This window comes from Chrysemys picta, chromosome 4 (genome assembly GCF_011386835.1).
Source record: "Chrysemys picta bellii isolate R12L10 chromosome 4, ASM1138683v2, whole genome shotgun sequence".
NCBI classification, from domain to species: Eukaryota; Metazoa; Chordata; order Testudines; family Emydidae; genus Chrysemys; species Chrysemys picta.
The window spans coordinates 125,455,419-125,471,134 of record NC_088794.1 but is presented as its reverse complement, the minus strand read 5'-3'; the positions used below and the strand labels follow the sequence as shown (position 1 = coordinate 125,471,134).

General features: G+C 41.9%; 1 protein-coding gene across 3 annotated transcripts in view; it reads left to right on the top strand.

Moving 5' to 3' along the window:
• The window catches only part of TRIP11 (thyroid hormone receptor interactor 11), an 83,731-nt gene that overhangs the window by 21,006 nt on the left and 47,009 nt on the right, over positions 1-15,716 (top strand). For 2 of the 3 annotated variants that reach the window (XM_005285413.4, XM_065595622.1), the window contains exons 7-9: positions 1,057-1,422; positions 3,132-3,172; positions 13,542-13,748. In XM_005285413.4, the coding sequence (XP_005285470.2) occupies positions 1,057-1,422; positions 3,132-3,172; positions 13,542-13,748 (614 nt within the window). Of the gene's footprint in view, positions 1-1,056; positions 1,423-3,131; positions 3,173-6,799; positions 6,896-13,541; positions 13,749-15,716 lie in introns of all 3 variants that reach the window. The other variant, XM_008165732.4, reaches the window with a different exon arrangement.

Genomic DNA, 15,716 nt, shown 5'->3' with positions numbered 1-15,716 from the left:
TGAATGGACAAGCAACGTATTTTCTTTTAGCGGCTTCTATCTAAATTTTGGCTTTCTGCCTTCTTGAACTCTGTAACTGGTATAAATGATTTGCATTATAAGTTACGCTGGCTATACAGAGGCTCCTAAAGTTTTAGGGACATTATATCTGGTACCTATAAAAACCCAACTTCTCTTGAACGTGACCTTTAGGTTGAAAGTCTGAGAGTTTTATTGCAGAATAATGTGTCTTTGCTTCTATGCTTGGCAATTTACATTTTTAGTTTAAACCTTTAGAGGAAAAGTCAATACTGTTTACTGTGTATTGAATTATAAATGTAAGGATTTATGTATAAAATGACAAAACCAAATGTAATGAGAATTTAAATGTTGTGTTTGTCTATAGAACATATGATTGTGATCAAAACATTCTTTAATTCTTGCGGGAACTTAAAATAAATCTAATATGTTTGTACTGATTACCAGTTTTCAGCCACAATCCTGAGATTTTAAAATTGACTAAAATGAATACATGTGAAATATACAAATTATTATAACCCATGACAACCATTCATTAACTCTGTTACATTAAAACAACAAACCACAAAACCTAGTGTCCTTTGATCTGGAATGAACCTGGTAGCTAACAGTATTCTGGTCAAATAGTTTTAGGAACGTATGAAGGACTGACTAGACAAATTTATTTTTTGATACTCGTTATGACTTTTGATTATTTTTCCCTTTAAGTCAGTTTTTTAACTATTGGTGATTAGAACCATATCTGCCTCACTTCACTTGTTTCAAAATTGCCATTTTATAGTTATCAGTGTAAGCAGCTGTGAGGTGTATCTCTTCTAAAGCAAACCACGTATCTTTATATACTTCAAACATTTGTTCTTCTAAATGTCTCTCTTGCTTTCTGTAGATGAAGTGAGTGCCTCCATTTCACGAAAGTTATTGTTTAACATTGCCAACCTTTCAAGAATAAAAATTCTTAGTTGGTAGCTATTCCATGAGAAAATTCTATAATGCTGACTTTGGTTACTAGTCTAAACTCAATCTCTTGTGCTTTTTCAGGTGGTGCAGGCATTGAAATCACTGATCATTCTAAAATTAGCAACCTGCAAAAGAACATTCAAATCCTACAAACTGAAAAACTAGAAGACACACAGAATATGAAGGAACTGGAGGATAAAGTAAAAAATTTAAATGAGAAATTATCTTCTGTAGAAAATGAGAACAAAATCCTGCTGAACGAGAGAGAACTGGTAAAGATGGAAAACAGCCAAATAACACAAGAATACGAAGGACTGAAATCTGAGTTTATTAAGCTTCAAAATTATGTTGCCGAACAGGAGACCCTTCTGAAAGAACAGGGGAAAAAACTCCCACTGATGACATCGTCAGAGGAAGAAGTGCTCAGACTACAACAAGCACTGTTGGGTAGGAAGCAATTGAGATTTTCAGATCCTATCGAAAATATTTTACACATTTAAAAATAGAGAGAAGCCATTTTAGGAAAAGAAGTATGAATAAATGAGATTGTGACAATTATGAATAGAGCCACTTTAGAAAAGGGTTTACCCCTGAAATGATCAAGTAAAACAAGATGTGAAAGGACTACCTTGGTACTACTCTGATAGTGAGGTAGAAGTCTCTGGATAGCTTAGTGAAGATGCCTGGTTAGAGCCTAGCAGGAATTTTTGTTCTCTGTTTTGCCGTAATATTAAAAAAAAAAAATGCCAGTTTTATGATGATGGTTTCTAATATTGTTTGCATCAGTCTGTAAAGATGCAGCTAAGATCAAAACATGTAGAGAGAGGCTGACAAATGTTAGAGATATGGCCGGTCTTAAAATGTTATTGAAAATACTAAGATTATTTACACTGGAAAGAAAAGAAGCTAAAGATGACAATTGAACAATTTAAAATTATGGCATGGCACATGAAAAATGACCTTTCCTGTTGGCTTGGGTTGCCTTCCCTTATCAACCTGGGCTTGTTTTCTTTTACTTCCGTCCTTCGGATCCATTTGCTGTCTTGCTCTGACACTTCATCTTGTTTTACTTCTCTTGCCCCCAGCAAACCCTGGGCTAAGTATGGTATACTGTAGATATCTGAACACAGAGGCCCTCTGAATATGAATCGCCCTATGTGCAGCAGTATTTGCTTTTTCCCACAGAACCCATAGAGAGTTCTCTGCAGGTCCAGAGATCTTCTCTCAAAGTGTGAGGGGGAGGGCTGCAGCTCCCCAGAGTAGATCTGCTCAAGGGTTAATACTGTCTGAGCCCTATCCATTTTATAGAAACTACCATTCAGGGGCTTCCAGGGCATTCAGTCTGGGAAGTCCTGGCAACATGATGGTCCAGCCAGGGAGTGTCTGCAGTAGTTTCCCAGAGAACAGCAAAGCACAGGGCCAGAAGTCCTTATTCTTTCACAGGGGACAACCCCTATTCCTGACTGCAGAATCCAGAAGAGACTGAGGAGAACCTTGTAGTGTTTCTTGCCCCGTAAACTTTTTCTACATAGGGCTTTTTGGGGTTTCTTGTGAGGGAATTGCTTTCAAAATGAGACTGTTTAGCCATGAGTTTCCCACAGTAATGACCACTTTTAAGTAACAGAAGCATATGCTTTTGCTTGTAACCATTATAGAAACTCAGTAGTAGGAGTTACATTTAAATTAATATTTTTCCATTATAATGAATTGGTTTTTTATGTTCTAGAAATGTAATTCACAAAAATAAAATGCTGTCTTTGTGATTTATAGGCAGTGTCTGTGTTGTGGTAAAATATGTAATCCTTTCGTTTTAAATATTTTTTTGGTGTTTTATAAAAGTATTAAGTACTTAGTCATTCAAAGCTAAATTTCGGTAGCTACTGATGGACTGTGTCTGTAACTTTGCTTATGTTCCAACATTTTGGCTTGAATCTAGCTCTGAAGTGATGAAAACTGAATCATACTGTTGTGTTGTTACATTATGGGTTTTTTCCCACTGATAGGAGCATGTTGATGAAGTATACGGGTTTATTGCTTGGAGACATCAATTTGGTTTTAGTTCCCTAAGATTTTTCTACTTAATCTGTATAGCAATTTAAATAACCTAATCTTCTGGTTGTCAAAAAAATAATTTGATTTTGTTGCTGTTTTTACAGATGCAGAAAAAGAAATAATGAGACTTAATACCTTAAATCAGGTAAACTGATTTCGAAATGATACCAACGCTGAAGTCATAATAGTAAGAACTAATGTGAATCATAGAATCATGCAAAGAAGGGACCTTGACAGGTCATCTAGTCCAGTCCCCTGCACTGCTGTAGGTCTAAGTATTATCTAGAATATCTCTGACAGGCATTTGTCTGACCTGTTGTTAAAAACCTCCAATGATGGAGATTCCACACACTCTTTAGGTAATTTGTTCCAGTGATTAGCTACCCTTACAGTTAGACATTAGGAAAAACTTCCTAACCTAAATCTCACTTGCTGCAACTTAAGCCCCTTACTTCTTGTCCTTTCCTCAGTGGTTAAAGAGAACAAGTTATCACCCTCCTCTTTGTAACAACTTTTTATGTACTTCAAGGCTGTTATGTTGCCCCTCAGTCTTCTCTTCAGACTAAACAAACCCATTTTTTAAATCTTTCCGTATAGGTCATGTTTCCTAGATCTTTAATCAATTTTGTTGCTCTCCTCTTGACTTTCTCCAATTTGTCCACCTCTTTCCCGAAGTATGGTGCCTAGGACTGGACACAGTACTCCAGTTCAGGCCTTCTCAGTGCTGAGCAGAGTGGAATAATTACTTCTCATCTTGCTTACAACTATCATACTAATACAACCCAGAATGTTGTTCACTTTTTTTGCAACAGTATTACATTGCTGACCCGTATTTCGTTTGTGGAACACTATAACCCCCAGATCCTTTTCTGCAGTTCTCCTTCCTAAAGTGGTCATTTCTTATTTTGTATTTGTGCTGTTGATTTGTATTTGTCCTCATTGAATTTCATCCTATTTAATTCAGATCATTTTTTCAGTGTGTCAAGAAGATTATTTTGAATTCTAATCCTGTTCTCCAAAGTGCTCACAACTCTCCCCAGCTTCTTGTCATCCGCAAACTTCAAGTGTATTCTCTGTACCCATTATCCAAATCATTTATGAAGATACTGAATAGAACCAGATCCAGAACAGATTCCTGTGGGACCCCACTCAATATGCCCTTCCAGCTTGATTGTGAATCATTACTCTGAGTACAGTTTTCCAGCCAATTGTGCATCCATCTTATAGTAGATTTGTGTAGGCTATAGCTCTCTGAGAATGTCATGTAAGACAGCATCAAAGCCTTACTAAAGTTGAGATATATTACATGATCTGCTTTTCCCCCTATCCACAAGGCTTCTTACCCTGTCACAGAAGGATATTAGGTTGGTTTGACATAATTTGTTCTTGACAAACCCTTATTGACTGTTACGTATTCCTCATTTTCTTCTAGGTGCTTACAAATTGATTATTTGCTCCATTATCTTTCTGGGTACCAAAGTTGAGCTGACAGGTCTATAATTCCCTGGATTGTCCTGTTGACCGTCAATGATCTGACTAGAAGATAATCAGGTTCTTGTTCTGAAATCAGGCCACAGAATTAGAGAAGGTAGAGAGTCCAGTACTTTGTAAGGACTCTCAGGGTCTGTGGCAAGAACATTCTTGCTGAGGACAAAGCCAAGCTTTGGAGATTTTTATTAAAATCAAGGAAAAGGTCATCAAAGCTCCAAACCATAGAATCAGAAAGAATAATGTAGTTCTATGGGTACATGTGGTATCATTCCTTACAAAAGCTACTCTCACCCTTCCTTGGGGACCTGGTGATGGAAGACAAAGGACTAACCTTGTCTCTGGCATACCAAATGAGTCCGATGATCCAGATTCCTCAATGCTGAGATGGTGGAGAGAAGGTTCAAATATAGAGTAGCTAAGCCAGGGGTGGGCAAACTACGGCCCGCAGGCCGGATCTGGCCCCTCAGGGCCTTGGATCTGGCCCGCGGCGCCGCCGACACCACATCCCTGCGGCCCCCGGGCAGGGGGGCAGAGGTTTCCATGCGTTGCTCTTGCCTCCAGGCACCGCCCCCTGCAGCTCCCATTGGCTATGAACGGGGAACCGTGGCCAATGGGAGCTTTGGAGGAGGTACCTGGAGGTGCGGCAAGGGCAGTGCACGCAGAGCCCTCCGCCCCACCTCCCCCAGGGGCCGCAGGGCTTCCGGGAGCGGCATGGGGCTGTGGACAGGGCAGATATGCAGGGAGCCTGTCCTGGCCCTGGTGCACGCCGCTGCCATCCCGGAGCCCGAACCCCTCCTGTACCCCACTTCCCCAACTCCCTGTCCTGAGCTCCCTGCTGCACCCTGCACCCCTATGCACCTCAACCCCCTGCCCTGAGCCCCCTCCTGCACTCCACATCCCTCCTGCACCCCAACCCCTGCCCTGAGCCCCCTCATACACCCTGCGCCCCAATCCCTTGCCTTGAGCCCCTTCCTGCACTCCCTCCCACACCCCAACCCCTTGCCCTGGCCCTGCATACAATTTCCCCACCCAGATGTGTCCCTTGGCCCAAAAAGTTTGCCCACCCCTGAACTAAGCTATACTGCAAAAGCCAAGCTGGTAGCTAAACAAAAGAGGAACTAAAAGAACTGACTCCGCTTGGTGGTTTGCCCTCTTATAGGGTCTTGGCACTATCCTGAATATTCATGTCAGTGCCCAACCTTCCATGCCCAAATCTTATTCCCTCACCCACATAAATCTTTGGGTACAATTACTATATAGGCTAGCATATTTATGCGTATTAATAGCACATCCATACAGACCATTTTGTATTTAAAGTCTGCCTTCTTCAAGTCCATTGTCTTTATTTTGTTGTTTTCCCTCCCACTGTTCCTTAGAATCATGAACTCTCTCATTTCATGATCATTTTCACCCAAGGTACCTTCTATCTTCAGAGTCTCAACTAGTTCCTCCCTTTTTGTCAGAACCAAATCCAGAATAGCTTCTTCCCTGGTTGTTTTCTCCATCTCCTGTAATAAAAAATTGTCTCCAGTGCATTCCAAGAACTTGTTGGATAATCTGTGTCCTGGTCTATTGTTTTCCCTACAGATGTCTGGGTAGTTGAAGTCCCCCATTACCACCAATTCCTGTGTTTTGGATGATTTTGTTAGATGTTTAATAAAGCCTCATCCACCTCTTCTTCCTGGTTAGGTGGTCTATAGTAAATCCCTACCAGGACATCACCCTTGTTTTTTACCCCTTTTACTCCTGACCCAGAGGCTTTCAACAGGTCTTGCTCCCACTTCTATCTCAACCTCAGTGCAAGTGTAAGGAAAAGCACTCTTTTGAAATTGTATGTTTTGTATTGAACATCTTGAAAGCTTTTTTATTTTCATGTAGATAGTCTTGTGGTAATCAAGGAAGTAACTTTAGGCTAATAATTTCATGATTAAATATGCTTTCCCTATCTCTTCTATATCCAGTCTGGTATGAGAAACTCCACACACTCTAGTAGTTAGAACTGTTGCACTCCCTCTAACAGTTTATTATTCAATGTAATACAGTGTGTAACTTGTTTTTAATTAAGTGGTGAAGGCATCCTAGAAATCACATGTAAACTTTTCGACAGTATTACAGTATTTGCATTGTCACTTTCTAAAAATTGTTTTTCATTCTTACATGCTCCTTTATAGAAAAATCTAAAATGTTATAGACTTCTCGCAGATGCTATTGTTTTGATACTTTGATACAGATTCAGAAGAAACAAAATTCTCAGATGAATTACCAACTGTTATTTTTGTAGGCTGATAGTTTTATTGGTGCAGGAGAAGATGGTCTAAAGGTTAAAACAGATACACAAGTTTTAAAAGAAGAAAATCATAAACTAGGAAAAGAAAAAGTATGTTAGTTAATTGACCATCTTTGCTTTTAGTTTTGTATATACATTTACTGCAGTATAAGAAAGAGTATTAACAAGCACATTGTGTGTGCATTACTATTCTGTGTAAAGTTTTCAGACCAGCCTTAAATCTACTTAGAAAATTTGACTTTGTTTATTAAAGTATTTATTTGTTGAACTTGTAGTATATTTTTATTTCTCAATTTTTTACAAAAAATCTCAAGAAAATAATTTAATTCCATTTCAAAATTAAAAGAAATTATTTCAGTTAAATTCCCATATTAAAATAGGTATTTGATTCTGAATTGTATTTGTTACTACTGCTTGAAAGTACATCCCATTGACATATTGTAAGGGAAAGAGACAGCCTTTTCACTTTTTGTTTACTTGATAAATGTTACATCATAGAAGCTGATGTATTTTGAGTTGTAAATTAACCATTTTACAGAACTGCATTGATGTGTTTCCTCAGATGTTGATTTTAAAAAAAAGAAAAAGGACAAAAAGAATCTCTGAATTACTGGCTTTGTAGCTATAGCTTTCCAGCAGCTTCGGTCAGTTTTGTTAAATATGATTCCCCTTCATATTTGGCATTGCATTGTGGTCTCTAAATTCTGTTTGCCATTATTTTCACACTGCATCCCACCCTGCGAATGACAACGACATTTTGATATTGCACCATAGATCCAAAGATTTCAATTTCTTTGGTAGAAAGTTGTTAACATAGAGAAATGACATAGTGCTTGAAGCATCAAGTTTAAATACCTGGTCTCCCTGGAAATGTAGGTTCTTCTTCGAGTAGTGTGCCTATCGGTGCTCCACTGTATGTGATGTGATCCCCTGTGCCTGGGATTGAAGATCTTTGGTAGCAGTGCCCATTGGGCCCCACATGCGCTCCTCTCCATCTTGCGCCGAGGGTAACTTACAGCTGTGTGGTCCAGCCGTCCTCAGTTCCTTCTCGATCGCCTTTGGTATGGAATCCGGAGCAGAGCCCTTCTACCTCCTTAACCTTTAGAGAGACGCTAACCTTACATTAGTAGGTGAATAGCCATTTCTGTTAATTTTCTCCCCCTAAAAACATTTTTTTATAGTTACTCTTCCCTCCCCATTACCTTACGCTTCCCTGTTTTCTGCCCTCCCCAAATGGGATCTCTCCTCCTCGGGACTATGCCAGGATCTCCTGGGTTCAAGAGGTGCCTCTCTTGTTAGGAGGCCTTTCCCGTGAGTGACGGGCACTCACAGTGCATCCACTGCCTCGGAGAGGGCCACGTCGCACAGAAGTGCACCCACTGCATCAACTTGACCACCGAGGCCCCAAAGGACTGTGAATTCAGACTCATAATTCTCCTCATGGAGAGTTCTCTACGGCCAGCTTTGGATCCCATCCTTGATACCTCTCCGGCCTGGCTCTCACCCTCATTTCGGTCAGCAGTCGATACCCACTCACCATGGCCATCCAAGAGGAAATCCTCTCTTTCCCACTCAGATGGGAAGAAATGGGCCACTTCTTCACCTTCCAAGGAACCGCCTCAGATAAAGCCATCCCCTGCAAGGTCAGTAGCCTCAACATCATCAGGGGTGAGACTTAGCTCCCATGACAGCCTGAGTACTCTGATACTGGAGCAAACAGAAGTCCAAGGATCCTAAATGGGCAGGACCACAGGCGGACACACTGTCTCTCGGGACTGAGAGAAACAGCGCAAGAGCTTCTGAAACAGTAATGAGTGCCTCATCCAAGACAACCTTGGGTGCGTCAGCACTGTCAACCGTGTTGGCATCGACCAAATCCTCGGCACTGAGCAAGCTCTCGGGATCAAGTAAGCCATCTACACCATTTACTGGCTGCTCGAGGGAATTCACTCCACCCTCGGCATTGATAGTTCCTTCCATTTCTAAACAACCACTGGTGCCGATGATGCTCCTGCCTGCGCCATAGCAGTTCAGATATCCAAGTGACCTGGTCATCTGTGATACACCAGAGGCTCCGCTCCTCCATTGCAAGCTCCCAATAGTTCATCCTCTTTCCCCGGAATCAGAACCCTACTCCCCTTCACCACTGAGAACTGCACCATCCTTTCCCAGCAATGACAAAGAGGAAGAGGACGAAGAGTACTCCATTCCACCCGCATATCTAGAACACAGATAATCCTGTGCTCATCTGCGTTATCCAGAACCAAACCGAGGGCCTGGTATGGACCCCCATGGATGCAACCCCACATGCCAGTCTCTCCACATTGGCCCTACTGGGCCCCATGGGCTATCTATATGCACAGTTTCCCAAAGCACCCATAGAGCGGAGCCAGAAACACAAACGATCGTCATCCTCATCTGTTTCTTGACCATCTGATGTCGACCCAGTAACGATGGAGGAACAGCAGGAAGAAACAGAGGAAGAGGTTACACCACCACTCCACTTCTTCTCTTCCCCTGATGAGGTGATCATGCCACCACCTCCTACGTCGGCGGACTATTTCAGACACTTTCAAAAACTATTCTGCAGAATCGCTGAATCTCTCCAGATCTTGTTGGAGGAAGTCCGAAGAGCAACAACACAAGCTGCTTGATATTCTACACGCCTTCACATGGGAGGACAAAATATATTATGTCCCCACTAAGGACTTGGAATTTCTTTTTTCCCATCCTACTCCAAACTCCCTGGTCGTCAATGCGGTACATGAGAAGGGATGCTAACACCACCCCAGGGAAACCTCCAACAAGAGGAACTGGATGCAACTAGACTTGTTTGGTCTCAAAGCATATTCTTCGATGACACTCTAGTGTCGTATCACCAATTACAAGGCTCTTATGACCAAATAAAATTATATGAACTATTCTAAAATACAGAAAGCCGCCTCCTGTTAAAGTTGCTGCAACCATCTTTAACAACCCACCAGTTTGACGACCGTTTAGCCCCTTTTTATCCGCCATGCTGACAAATCACTTTGGATACATAGATCCTGGAAATAATCAACAAAGCGTACTCCATTCCATTCCTGTCCCTCCTCTCCTTCCTGTCCCTCTTCAAATACCCTTCTCACAAACACCTTCTATGAGAAGAAGGAAATAATCTTCTGAGACTGGGGGCCATAGAATCGGTCTCATCCCAACACAGAGGGAAAGGTTTTTATTTCCACTATTTTCTGATCCAAAAGAAATCCGGTGTCTGGAGACAGACTTATGAAACCTCAACAAGTTCATTTAACTGCAACACTTCAATCTGGTCACACTATCAACTATTATCCCAGCACTGTAGTATGGGTACTGGTTTTCAGCTCTCAACTTCCAAGAGACACATTTTCACATCACCATACACCCTTCTCACAGATGATTCCTCAGGTACATCCTGGGGACCAATCATTACCAATACAAGGTACTACCTTTTGGACTCTTTACAGCCCCTCACCCCCAAGTATTCTCCACAATCCTTGTGGTAGTGGCAGCATACCTGTGCAAATAAGGCATCGTCATAGTCCCATACTTAGACAACTTTCTCCTCAAAGCTCCATCTGAACCTGACGCAATTCACGCCATATGAAAGATGATGGAGCTTTTCTTGAACCTTGGTCTTCAAATAAACATCCAAAAATCGACACTGTCACTTGTGCAACATCTGGAGTTTATTGGGGCACACCTGGATGCAATACAGGCCAGAGCCTTCCTTCCAGCTCACAGATTTTCTATAATAGTCAACCTCGTATCCACTGTGAGAACCAGTCCGCAGCTGTCCGCCAGGAAGTGTCTCCAGCTGCTCGGCCATATGGCAGCGGCCACATTCATGGTAAAACACGCCACGTTGCATGTCTCCATGTGTGACTACGCACAGTGTATGTACCTCACAGACACAAGTCTTCACAAACTCCTATTCATTTCTGGTGGACAGAACACCAAAATGTCTGTATGGGGGTCCCTTTTCTCCAACCAACACTGTCCCTGATTCGAACAACCAACACCTCCCTAATTGGTTGGGGAGCACACCTTCAGACCTACACGGTGCAGGGAAGGTGGTCTCCTGCAGAATTCTCCATGCACATCAACCTTCTAGATCTGCGAGCAGTTAACAATGCTTGCCAACATTTCCTACCACTGATCAGACATCAAACCATAAAAGTAATGACAGATAATATTGCCTGCATGTTCTACATCAAAAGACAAGGCAGAGTAAGGTCCCACTCCCTATTCTCGAAAGCACTGAAATTGTGGAACTGGTGTATCCAACAGGACATCAACATTTCAGCTGCATATCTTCCTGGACAGCAGAACACCATGGTAGACTCACTGAGCAGACAGTTCTCACAAGACCATGAGTGGGAACTAGATACAAGAGTCCTTCAGCGCATATTCAGCCACTGGGGATTTCACCACATAGATCTCTTTTGACACACCAAGAATGCCAAATTCCCTCGATTTTGCTCACAAGCAGCTCTAAGCCACTGGTCTCTGGGAAACACCTTCCTTATTACATGGGATGATCCACTACTCTATGCCTTTCCACCTTTTCCCCTCTTGTTCAAGGTACTTCACAAAATACAGGTGTAACGAGCCTGAGTCATCCTCATATTCCCAACATGGCCATGACAAATTTGGTATCCTTACCTCCTATGCATGATATTATGTGCTCCGATCACCCTGCAATTGATTCTACACCTCCTCTCGCAGGATGCGGGCCAAATCCTCCAACTCAATCTATGTCTCCTTCATGGTTTCGGGATTTGGAGGTGTCCTGTTCAGAGGCAATAGAAGAGGTTCTCTTAAATAAGTGAGACTACTCACTGTACTTGCCTCCAGAAATGGGAAAAATTCCGATCCTGGTGCACAGCCAATCATAACTGTGATAAATGCCCCATTACCATTCATTGTAGAGTATATATTAGATTTTAAAAGATCGGGCTTCTCTACAAGCTCTGTTCAGATGCACTTGGCTGCCATCACAGCATTCCCCACCTCAAGATAGATGGCTATTCGATATTCACATACCCCGCTCATGAAGAGATTCCTTAAAGGCCGTTAGAACCTTTACCCTCACATACGACATCACAACCTCGTTTTGAACTGTCTCACCAGATCACCATTTAAGCTCATGACAACATGTTCTTACATTCATCTTTCCATGAAAACAGCAATTCTTGTAGCTATCACGTCTGCCTGACAGAGAAGAAATAAGGCTCTCATGGCATACCCCCCGTATACAGTTTTGCATAACGGCAAGGTCACATCATGCACACATCCAAAATTCCTAGCCATGGTGCTGTTCTCCTTCCATTTGAACCAACTTATCCACCTTCCCTGCTTCTTCCCGAAATGCATGCCAACCAACATGAAGCAATGCTACACACCTTGGACATTAGGTGAGCATTAGCCTTTACCTTGATAGAACTAAATCTTTCAGACAATTGTCGTGCTTATTCCTCTCAGCTGCCAAATGATCAAAGGGAGTGGCTGCATCCAAACAATGTCTTTCCAAATGGATCTCTCAGTGCATATGCCTTTCTTATCAACTGCACAACTAGCTGCCTCCACCTGGAACTTGAGCGCATTCCACTCGCACTCTCTCCACATTGATTGTCTTTCTCAACAATGTGCCGATCACTGACATTTGCAAAGGGCCACCTGGGCATCCATGGACACTTTTGGCCAACACTATATACTATCCATGTTGCAGCATCAGATCCCCTACTAGGACACACTGTCCTCTCCTCCTTACTGGACATCACTCCAAAGCCCCAGCCTTACATCTATGGGCACTGCTCTACAGTCATCTACAGTGAAGCACCCAGAGGGACACTACTTGAAGAAGAGACGGTTACTCACCATGTGCAGTAACTGAGGTTCTTCAAGATGTGTCCCCCTATGGGTGCTCCACTACCTGCCCTCCTCCCCCCCTCTGCTTCAGAACTCAAAGATAAACTCTGCAGTAGAGAAGGAACTGAGGACGGTTGGATTGCACAGCAATATATATAGATGCCCCCCCATGGCATCAGACAGGGAGAAGCGCCTGTGTGGCCCAGGTGCAAGGGGTGCTGCTACACCGCCTACAGTGGAGCATCCATAGGAACAAACATCTCAATGAATATGTTACTGCACATGGTGAGTAACCTCTAACTTTTGGCAGGGTTGACTCATTATTCTATGGTAATCAGAGTTCCATGTAGTTTACTATGTGTTTGGAAGGACTTTCAAACTGAGGTCCCCTCTACTCTGCATGGACACTAAAAGTCCCATTGCATTTTTCATCAGAGGTTTACTCGGATACCCTTGGTCAAAACCCTCCCTTCCCTCTTCCATTTTGCATCATGCTGTGCTCCAAGAGCCACATCCATTATGCAGCTATGACAATTTACACCAGCTGAGGACAGATTTCACTTGTGGATGATGTGATTCTTCTTTGTGCGCAGTTATAAGTTGCACTGGGATTTTTGTGGTGAAAATATTTTTACATATGTATATTAATGTTAATGAGACACCTTCCTCACACTGAATAATGCTTAGTTGGGATAAAACTCAAGTAAACTTGTGTTTCTAGTGTCCAAAAGGCTTGCTTTTTTGTTCAAACTTAAAATGCTCTGGTTGACAAAATATAAAGCCTGTTTTCAAACCAGTGTTTAAAAACTTGAATAATAGTATAAAATCCAATTTATGTCCACTAAAGGAAGAACTTCAGAAGAAACTGGCAAGTTTACAACATAAAAATGAGGATATTACATCTGCATCTATTGAAGACACGAATTTGGAATTAAATCAATTAAGGCAAGAGTTGGAAAGGAAGGAGAACGAACTCAAAGAAAGTATTACAGAAAGAGCAACACTAACAGCAGAATTAGAAGAATTGGACAAGCAGAATCAAGAAACTATGCAGGTAACAAATATTGCTGAGAATTAATGGACATCTTTACTTTTTAGACATTCAGTGTGTGATGTTAATCTTTGCTCACAGATATCAGGGCCTATTAGGTTCCCAATAGTCTATTCTTGCCATACTGGATAAGACCAGTGGTTTATTTAGTCCAGCATCCGTCCTGACAGTGGCTGATACCAGAAGCTTCAAGGAAATGCAAAAAAATTCCTGTAATGGACAATTATAGAATAACATACCCGCTACCCACAATGGAAATTTCTTACTAATTTCTGTCAGGTAGTGGTTATCATGTGCCCTCTAGCATGAGGGTTTATTTCCCTTTTGAGGAATGTTGCAATACTAAGGATATGTTTAGGTTTTTTTAATCCTAATAAAATCTTGACCTTCATAATAACTTGTGACAATGAGTTCATATGTTAACAGTGTGTTATGTAAAAAGCATTTCCTTTTATCAGTTTTAAATTTTATTAGTTTATAGTAGCATAACATCTTAAACTTTTTTTAAAAAAATCATCAGATTTTGACCGAAGTATGTGAAACTTAGTGGTCACAGATTATTTTTAATTAAATATTAATAGTTTTATATTTGTCAGTATTTTAACTGATATTCAGGTTTTAAAAATGTATTTGAAATACATTTGTTTCACATTAACTACTTGACTTTACAGAAAGAAAATGATCAATACCACAACAATTAGGGCCTTACCAAATTCAAAGTCCATTTTGGTCAATTTCATTATCATAGGATTTTAAAAATTGTAAAAATCAGCTATTTAAATCTTAAAATTCATAGTGTTGTAATTGTAGGGGTCCTGACCCAAAAAGAAGTGGTGGGGGGAGAGGTCACAAGGTTATTGTAGGCGGGGTTGCGGTACTGCAACCCTTACTTCTGCGCTGCTGCTGACGGCAGCACTGCCTTCAGACCTGGGCAGCTGGAGAGCGGCAGCTGCTGGCTGCGAGCCCAGCTCTGAAGACACAGCTGCCGCCAGCAGCAGCACAGAGGTGAGGATGGCATGGTATGGTATTGCCACCTTTACTTCTGCACTGCTGCCTTCAGAGCAGGGCCCTCAGTCAGCAGCCACCACTCTCTGGCCCCAGCTTTGGATTCAGCAGTGCAGAAGTAAGGGTGGCATGGTATTATCACCCTTACTTCTGCGTGGCTGCTGCCATAGCGCTGCTTTCAGAGCTGGGTGCCCAGCCAACAGCCGCCAATCTCCGGCTGCCCAGCTCTGAAGGCAGCGAAGAAGTAGGTTGGCAATACTGTGATCCCCCTAAAATAACCTTGTGACCCCCTCTGCAACTCTCTTTTGAGTCAGGACCCCCGATTTGAGAAATACTCAATTTATGCCTTATTTCCAGTCTGAATTTGTCTATCTTCAACTTTCAGCCCTTGGATCGTGGTATACCTTTCTCTGCTAGATTGAAGAGCCCATTATTTAATATTTTTCCCCATGTACGTACTTATAGACTGTAATCAAGTCACACCTTAACCTTTTCTTTGTTAAGCCAAATAGATTCAGCTCACAATAAGGCATGTTTTCTAATCCTTTACTCATTCTCTTGGCTCTTCTCTGAACCCTCTCCAGCTTATCCACATCCTTCTTGAAATGAGGACACCAGAACTGGGCACAGTATTCCAGCAGCAGTTGTGCTAGAGCCAAATATACTGATAAAATGACTTCTCTACTAACTACTCGAGATTCCCCTGTTTATGCATCCCAGGATCGCATTAGCTCTTTTGACCACAGCATCTCACTTGGAGCTCATGTTTAGTTGAGTATCCACCACAACCTCCAAATCTTTGTTAGGATCACTACTTCCCAGGATAGAGTCCCCCATTCTGTAAATATGGCCTACATTCTTTATTCCTAGGTGTATACAGTTACATTTAAGTTATTAAAACACACATTGTTTGCTTGCACCCAGTTTACCAAGTGATCCAGATCTTTCTGAATCAGAGACCTGTCA